Source organism: Salvelinus fontinalis, chromosome 9, assembly GCF_029448725.1.
Source record: "Salvelinus fontinalis isolate EN_2023a chromosome 9, ASM2944872v1, whole genome shotgun sequence".
NCBI lineage: Eukaryota > Metazoa > Chordata > Actinopteri > Salmoniformes > Salmonidae > Salvelinus > Salvelinus fontinalis.
In genome coordinates this window covers 41,233,501-41,242,907 of record NC_074673.1, presented here as the reverse complement: position 1 = coordinate 41,242,907, position 9,407 = coordinate 41,233,501, and the positions used below count along the sequence as shown (strand labels likewise).

The following is a 9,407-nucleotide window of genomic DNA, read 5'->3' as shown; positions in this document are numbered from 1 at the left end:
CTGTATTACTGTAATGCATAGTTATACTCAATGACGAAAGATAAACGCTATTCGTTGCAGGTTCCGGGTATATGTTGTGAGCATGCCAATTAAAACTTGGATCATTCATGTTCCCGTGCCTGGGCAGGATCTCTGAGGCTAGCCAGTTAGCTAGCTAACGTTTTATTCCAAATATTCTCGCCTTTTTAAACGGTAGGAGAATGGCCTTGGCCTAGTTATCACACATTGACAGGGTGTTAACTAAGTTACCCCTCTGGGCTAAATAGAATATTAGAAATGTAGTGCGGTCATTTCGAACGACACAAAAGCTCTGAATTCGTCGGCCCTGGTGTGGATCTTGTGGAAAACCCGCCGCGCCAGAGCTTCGACAGAACGAGGCTGCGGAGATGAAGGAATATATTGTACGGCCTACGAATAATTTGTCATTTCTGGCAAAATTACCAGACGCTACAAATAACTTTCAGTGAAACGTTAAAGGTATGTTACCAGGAATACTGTCCTCAATATGTCACAAGTGTCCTGCTTCTGTAGATCAGTTAGCTAACGACGTCAATAGCCAAATATTTTCCTAGCCCAGCATTAGCAAATGCTGACTAGCTACCTCGCCATACAGATTTATGCTGCTGCAATCTGAGACACACTGTCGCCCGCCACTATAAAATGATGGGCCGTATACTTTTCTCCCTTTTGTGGCAAATGGCGTAGTTAGCTAGGTTTACGTTACTGCGCTAACACCCCCAATGGATGCGTATTGATTGTGTTCACGCTGTGGATGATTTGGATTTGCATACAACCAATACTGTAATCATGGGGGGATGGGGGTGAAGGATTTCTTCAAATGGGATGGCAGAGAAACGGATGGGTCAAATAGTCGTCACCGAAAGCCTGCCAACACAGACAGATCGTTGATCACCCCAAACCAATATGATTGACACATTCTGAAAAGGGTAGTGATGTTCTGCTGACCAGATAGAATGTTGAAAAAATAGACTGGTACTCGGACGCACCGGTTTAGATATTGTCTGCCTCCTTATAATACGTCTGAAATGAGGGTATTTGTTTGGATATCTTTTAGTGTGTTTGTAGTGATGGATCATTAGGCAGGTAAACGGGATTGATGTAGCCTATCCTTCTAGAGCTTTAATCTGATGGATGGATAGGGTCATTTCCGTGTAAAACCCATGAGCACCAACATGTGAAGTTTATAGGAGCATATCAAATTTGGTGTTAAACGAAAGCTAAGAGTATGTTTTGGGGAAATGGAGACATAGATACGTTTTTCAACCATTTTCCATCCTAAAAATGTAGTTAGGAATAAGCAAAAGCTTTGGTCACACAGATAGAAAAGGGGTCTTAAAAAACATATACTAGGAAAAAGTCTTAAAAAGGATTAGAAATACAACACATTAATGTTCAAGTAAAGGCCCATGCCAATTAATATTAACATTTAGTTTGACACAAATTATTTACCTTAAATATTGCCTAGTGTCTATTCATTCTGTTACCAAAAACCTACATACAGTTGCATTCGGAAAGTATTCAGACCCCTTGACTTTTTCCACATTTTGTTCCGTCACAGCCTTATTCTAAAATTGATGAAATAGTTTTTTCCTAATCAATCTACACACAATGCCCCATAATGACATAACAAAAACAGGTTTTTAGACATTTTTGCAAATGTATTACAAATTGAAAAGGGTAATCACATTTACATAAGTATTCAGACCCTTTACTCAGTACTTTGTTGAAACACCTTTGGCAGTGATTACAGCCTCAAGTCTTCTTGGGTACAAGCTTGGCACAACTGTATTTGTGGACTTTCTCCCATTCTTCTCTGCAGATCCTCTCAAATTCTGTCAGGTTGGATGGGGAGCATCACTGCACAGCTATTTTCAGATCTCTCCAGAGGGTTCAAGTGCGGGCTCTGGCTGGGCCACTCAAAGACATTCAGATATTTGTTCCGAAGGCACTCCTACATTGTCTTGGCTGTGTGCTTAGGATCTTTGTCTTGTTGGCAGGTGAACCTTCACACCATTCTGAGGTCCTGAGTGCTCTGGAGCAGGTTTTCATCAAAGATCTCTCTGTGCTTTGCTCTGTTCACCTTTCCCGTATGGATGGTGCCAGGTTTCCTCCAGACGTGACGCTTGGCTTTCAGTCCAAAGAGTTCAATCTTGGTTTAATCAGACCAGAGAATCTTGTTTCTCGTGGTCTAAGTCCTTTAGGTGCCTTTTGGCAAACTCCAAGCGGGCTGTCATGTGCCTTTTACTGAGGAGTGGCTTCCGTCTGGCCACTCCATACAGGCCTGATTGGTGGAGTGCCGCAGAGATGGTTGTCCTTCTGGAAGGTTCTCCCATCTCCACAGAGGAACTCTGGAGCTCTGCCAGAGGGACCATCGGGTTCTTGGTCACCTCCCTGACCAAGGCTCTACTCCCCCGATTGCTCAGTTTGCCCGGTGGCGACCAGCTCTTGGAAGAGTCTTGGTGGTTCCATATTTGTTCCATTTTAGAATGATGGAGGCCAGTGTGTTCTTTCAATGCTACACTTTCTTTGGTACCTTTCCCAAGATCTGTTCCTCGACACAATCCTGTCTCGGAACTGTACAGACAATTCCTTCAACCGCATGGCTTGGTTTTTGCTCTGACATGCACTGTTAACCCTGGGACCTTTATATATAGACAGGTCTAGGCCTTTCCAAATCATGTCCAATCAATTGAATTTACCTCCGATGGACTCCAATCAAGTTGTACAAACATCTCAAGGATGATCAATGGAAACAGGATGCATCAGAGCTCCATTTTTATTCTCTTAGCTTGTTTAAATAATTATTCAGACATTTTGCTATTTCTGTTTTTTTGCAAAACATTTTTGTGGGGTATTGTGTGCACTGTTCTTCAAGTAAATGTGTTTTAGTCACATTTTCAGTGGCAATTGTTAAAAGTAGACTTCTACATATTTAACTAGGCAAGTCAGTTAAGAACAAATTCTTATTTACAATGATGGCCAAACCCTCCCCTAGCTCGGACGATGCTGGGCCAATTGTGCACCGCCCTATGGGACTCGTGATCACGGCCGGTTGTGATACAGCCCAGGAACGAACCCGGGCCTGTAGTGACTTCTCTGGCACTGCGATGCCGTTTCTTAGACCACTGCGTCACTCGGGAGTCTGTTTGTTCATCTTGACGATACATTTTTTGTTGTTGCTTGGCATGCATTTTAAAGTGAAAAAGTGAGTGCCAGCCTCACTCTGTTACGTGGAATTGCCCATATAGTCGTAGCAGTGCTGTCTTCTGACCTGCTTCCTCTGAAGTCTATACTTTTGGGCTCTGATAATTCTTCTGTTGTCTCAGGGGAAGTCTGTGAAACTGAGATTTTGCACATCTTCTAGGAAGCCATACCACACACTGTAGTAATGAATAGTTGAATAATAATTGTTTCCTTTTTCTGCAGTTATCAGAAGAGGACTGAAGACGCGTGGAGACGGTGTATTTTATTTTTTCTAAATTTAAATGTCTTTGCAGCAGGTGTTATTCCTCTGCACATTATTTTCAGACACAATCTATTGCATCCTAGAAACAAGCCCTGTGTCATATCTTCTACGTGCTCATATTCGTCACTGACATGGCAGACTAAGTTACTGAGATTTTCCACCCCATCCACCGATCAATGTACCTTTGATTTTTCTTCATAAAAAGACCCAGTACAATATAAAACTGAATCCCTACACGAGAGCCAGGATGTCCGAGGCGTGGCAGCAGCACGCTGTTGCTCCTCCTCCGGTGGTGCACACCATACCACCAGGGGCGGAGAACGCGTTGGGCTGTGCCGTCTACGGTATCGTCCTGCAGCCTGACCCTGCTCTGCAGCAGTCGCAGCAGCAGCACCAGCATGGCCAGCAGCACAGCCAGCAGCATGGGCAGCAGCAGCAGCAGCACCCTGCCCAGGTACAGCAGCCTTCTCTGCAGGTAGGGGGCGAGGGCGGCCACAAGTGTGGGGCATGCGGCCACGACATCTCCCACCTGGCCAACCCACATGAGCACCAGTGTATGGTGAGCCAGGACCGCTCCTTCCAATGCACCCAGTGCATGAAGATCTTCCACCAGGCCACTGATCTGCTGGAGCACCAGTGTGTGCAGGTAGAACAGAAGCCCTTTGTGTGTGGTGTGTGTAAGATGGGCTTCTCCCTCCTCACTTCGCTGGCACAGCACCACACCTCACACAACAGCACCAACCCCATGAAGTGCTCCATTTGTGAGAAGACCTACCGACCTGGCTCCTCTGGAAACACCACGCCCAGCTCCTCTGCCACCAACCCTCAGCAGCCGTCTGCTGATGGAGCCTCCTCCAGTGGGAGTGCGACAGTGGGGTCCTCTTCCTCAATTACATTTCCATCGGCCCGTGACAGGCCCTACAAGTGCTCTGTCTGCCAGAAGGGCTTCAGGCACCTGTCAGAGCTGGCCCGTCACGAGCGTGTGCACACCGGAGAGAAGCCCTTCAAGTGTGACACCTGTGACAAGAGCTTCAGCCAGTCCTCTCACCTGGCCCATCACCAGCGCACCCACAGCTCTGAGCGCCCATACAAGTGTGCTGTGTGTGACAAGAGCTTCAAGCACCGCTCCCACCTGGTGCGCCACATGTACGCGCATTCCGGAGAGCACCTGTTCAAGTGCAACCTGTGTGAACTGCACTTCAAGGAGTCTTCTGAACTGCTGCATCATCCATGCCACCCACAAGGGGCACGCCCCTTCCGCTGTGCCACCTGTGGAAAGGGCTTCAAGCGTCCATCAGACCTGCGGCAGCATGAGCGCACTCACTCTGAGGAGCGTCCCTTCCACTGTGAGGAGTGCCAGATGAGTTTCAAACAGCAGTATGCCCTGGTGCGCCACAGGCGCACACACAAAAACCCTTCTGACCGCCCTTTCAAATGCAACCTTTGCGACAAAGGCTTCCTGCAGCCATCCCATCTGCTGTACCACCAGCACGTCCATGGCATGGAGAACCTGTTCAAGTGCGCGTCCTGCCAGAAGGAATTCAGTCAGTCAGGAGAGCTGCTGCGCCACAAGTGCGGTGAGTCGTCCGCTTCATCTAGGGACACAGACAAGCCCTACAAATGTGACGTGTGCGGCAAGGGATACAAAAAGAGTTCGACACTGCAGCGACATCAGAACTCACACTGTCAAGAGAAGCCCCTGAAGTGCTCCCTTTGTGACCGCCGCTTCCTGTCATCCTCAGAGTTTGTGCAGCACCGCTGCGACCCGTCCCGAGAGAAGCCCCTCAAGTGCCCCGACTGCGAGAAGCGCTTCAAGTACTCGTCTGACCTGAATCGGCACAGGCGCGTCCACACCGGGGAGAAGCCCTACAAGTGTGCTAGCTGTGACAAAGGCTTCAAGCAACGGGAGCACCTGGCCAAGCATCAGAGTGTGCATTCCAGAGATGCCCAGTTCAAGTGTGTTTGGTGTGGAGAGCGCTTTGGAGACCTGGGAGCTTTGCAGGAGCACACAGTCCAGCACACAGCTGAAGGAGGGGGTTACCCTGTGCCACCTTGCATATAGTTATGCCCCTCCATTCTGTACAAGTTCATAGCAAACGTCCCTGTCTACCATTAATTTGCAGCACCCAGCTTAACACACTTGAACTGGGCATCTCTGGAGTGCACACTCTGGTGCTTTCCAGAGATGCCCAGTTCAAATGCTTTGGAGACCTGGGAGCCTTGCAGGAGCACACAGTCCAGCACACATCTGAAGGAGGGAGTTACCCGATGGTAGGTTACTCTGTGCCAACTTGCATACAGTCACGCCCCTCCCTTATTTTCCAGTTCATAGCAAATGTCCCTGGCTAGCCCTAATTTGCCCCCAGCATATAGAATCCCTAACCTCACTTCCCATCTGAAACTGTTATCAGTCCCCCCCTACCCCCAAAATCCCATACAAATTATCATTGTCTCATAAAAATGGAAGTCACAGCTTGTCATTGTACTGCCAAGTGTCACTGCTTTAGGGCTACCATCTGAAGGACAGAGGCGAAGAAACCATCAAGGATATGTCTTTCACTTCAAACCCTAGGGTTGATGTTCTAGTCCAGGGCCCAGTTTCCGAAAAGCATCTTAAGGCTAAGTTAATCGTTAGAACTTTTTGTAGGAGCATCGTTCAATCTCTGAGCTGTTTCCCAAAACCATCGTTATTGACGTTGCACTTGAAAACGCTCGTAATCTAACTCCTCAGACCACTCGTAGAACAGCGAAGTGCGTCGTTAAATGCATTTTTCGTCTTCCCGCGTCACTTTATATACAGAAGATCTCCACTAAACTTAGAATCACATGGTTTATCCATCTCTGTGAACAAAGTTGACTACAAATGCAAAGTTGCCAATATCTTTGCAATTGATACAAACAAGCAACGTATAAAAAGATGCTTCAAATGAAAACTGAGATTACTGCATTCAAATATACATACAGTAGGCTATAGTCCTATTTTAACCATATTGAAATACATTTAATGTTCAGTAAATTCAGTTCTATTTTGCTAGCTGCACACTACTGTCTCATTTGTCTCAGTATACTGTATTTCATGATGTGTAGCCTAACGTGTGCAGCGATATGCCAAATCAGTGGGGGTTTTTTTTGGGGGGGGGGCATTTTTATTGGATAAGCATTAGAATAAGCCGCCTCAATATTTGCAGCGGTAGGTAATAATATCTCTCTAGGAGCTCATCCGTAGTCAGTATTGTGAAATACTTCTGTTTCGATCCTATCAGTATCGACACATGCTCCAACGATGCACTTAGCGACTGTTCTCTCTGTGTGGTGTTTTGCGTAACACGTTATGACTTCGGCCATTGTAGGAAAGATGAATCGTTAAAACACTCAGAAGCCTAAGTTCCACTGCTTTCTGGGAAACTGGGCCCAGGTCAATTACCTTCTCCTCTATCCTTCTTGAATCAACTGCCCAAGAAGGAAAGAAATGTACATCACCACATTAGCCTACATTTCTGTCTATGAAAAGCTTTGTATTTGTACATAAGTTACCTTGTAGACTTGTATAGGAAAGGGAATGTGGACAAGTTCCCCTCAACCTGCTCGACAGGTCTGTAAGTGTTAAGGGTTGCACCATGACCCAGAACTCTTCTCTTGCCAAAAGTGGTTGTCACTCTAGAACCCATCTACAGAGTTGCTGCATGCAGCAATGTTCCATACTCTTACCCAGGATAGACTTGAATTATTGCTACGTTTCAGCCGTTGCTACAGTCTGCTGATGGCTTCTTGCTTTTTTTTAAATTTAGGAATCAATTACGCTGTATCAACGCTGATATAAAATGTTTTTGTTGGGTGGGTAGTGGGTCGAGATTATTGTGTATTGGTTACTTTTCCACAACCTCATATCACTGTAGTAGCAGTGTATGTATATACACTAAAATCAGACACCTCTTTACCCTTTGTGCTTTAGTATTTTTAAGCGTTTTATGTATAAGTATCAACTCCACAACTATTAGTGTGTTTGTTTTTTGTTGTTTTTTTAAACATGAGGGTTTATTGTGCTATTGTGAAATATTACATATGCTTGTGAGTGTATTTGGAAGTATATGTTTGTATCAAAACACCATTGTACTGCACCAGAATCCCAAAGGTGTGGAGATTAACCAGCTGAAGTTTCATCTCACTGCTATATAGAAATTGTATAGAAATCTATATTTCACACTAATATACAGTTGATATTCCTACCGAGATCAGTGTAGACTCTATGCTGAAAACGTGTAAAACCTGATCAAGCTTCCTCTTACTGCGTGTGTATATAGTACAGTATGTATGGTTACCAGCTCCACTGTCTGTTTCTAAAACTGCATTGGCTGTTTTGTATGTTACTATTTTTTTATCATATGGGGACTGAAATGTATTTTTTCTTCTTTAAAGTCATAGTTATGATATGTCGCAAGTTTCCAAGGAGAACATTCTGTCTGTAAGCCCTACAAGGATTCTGACCCCCTCGTGCTCCTTTTGAGTTTTTATGATGAATGATTGTTGAATCATGTCTGTGAAAATGGAATCCTGGCTGTGAAGTGGATTGTATAATACATACATTTGGGGTAGAATTTGGGCAGGTCTGTAGTTTTAGTTAACCCAATTTATGTCAGAGAAACTTATCTGCAGTATATTTGTGCAGGTCATGCTAACTTCTGGTTTTTGTAGCCTTTAAAAAAAATAAAAAAAAGCTAGCATCCTTACCAAAACGGGTTGCTACAGCTTAATTGCAAAAATTATGGATTTCCCCTCTAGTCTAAGTAGTAGACTTAAGTCAAATTCAGTATGGCTCAAATTGATCTCAATTTGGGTTTTTGGTGTGCGCAGGTGTTTTTTAAAACATGTTTTGCAAGTGAAGCATTTCAAGTGGTCATGTTTTGTCCCATTTGGTGGTGGATTTGTGGTTTGAGTGCAGTATTGACAGTGTTTTATGATGGGAGAAGGTAATGATCATTTTGAGGAAGGTTCTTTTTATAAATAGATTCAGTTAAGACTGTTTGGCCTTAATCTGGGGTCAGGGTTAATTAGAAACCCATTCTACTCCAGATCTGACTGCCTCCATGTTGTTGATCTGTTCCTTGTACTCTGTTTTGTTTTCTCCATTGGCATCTGATGTAGGCTAACATTTGGTGTCATTTGTCTTTGTCTGTCTTTTGTTAAATGTGTTCATGTCTTTCATCTGGCATTAAGACAACATAAAAGAGCAGTTAGGAATTTATTATTTTTGTAAAAGTACTGTATACGTTTTTTTTTCTTTCAGTTTATTAATACCACATTTATATAAACATTGTTTAAAATCTATATAAATATCTATATTCTTGGAAGGAGTTAACAGGGCCTTTGGGATGTAGGGGGGGGGGGGGGGGGGGGGTGTTTGATGGAAGGGTCATTAGGAATATGATTGACATGACTTTTGATGTGGTGTAGTGCAGAACAGTTAGCCCCTGCCTGTTGCCCTGTTTTCTCTGTTCGGTGCATGCTTGCTGTGTTAGTTCCTGTAATCTGTCCCAGCTATTAGTGCTTCAGATAGTACTTATTCCTCTTATAGCTTTTTTCAAATTGTAGTTTGTGAATGACGTAGTAAAAAAAAAAGAATTACGTGACAACGTACAGTATGTGTACATTCATGCTAAGATATCTGTATGTAGCATTCAATACACACAGCACTAACAAATAAACTTTTTTCATTTATAAAGGGGGTGTGTTATGCGTGTTTAATTGCAGAGGGAACTGACCGGTATTTTTTTTTAAGTATGTAGATTAGGTACATTCACTAAAATCACAAAATGTTCTAATTTGTAATAGGGTCTATAATGCTTGTTTAAATGCAGGTTATGACCTGTCCTTTATGCCACACGGTATTAAGACTGCACTTACCATTGATAATGTAGTACAG

General features: G+C 44.1%; 1 protein-coding gene across 1 annotated transcript; it reads left to right on the top strand.

Moving 5' to 3' along the window:
• Positions 1–385: 385 nt before the first annotated feature.
• LOC129862614 (zinc finger protein 319-like) lies at positions 386–8,876 on the top strand. The gene is made up of 2 exons (XM_055934445.1): positions 386–477; positions 3,448–8,876. The coding sequence occupies exon 2, from the start codon at positions 3,735–3,737 to the stop codon at positions 5,547–5,549; it is 1,815 nt and encodes a 604-aa protein (XP_055790420.1). The 5' UTR covers positions 386–477; positions 3,448–3,734; the 3' UTR covers positions 5,550–8,876.
• The last annotated feature ends 531 nt before the right edge of the window (positions 8,877–9,407 follow it).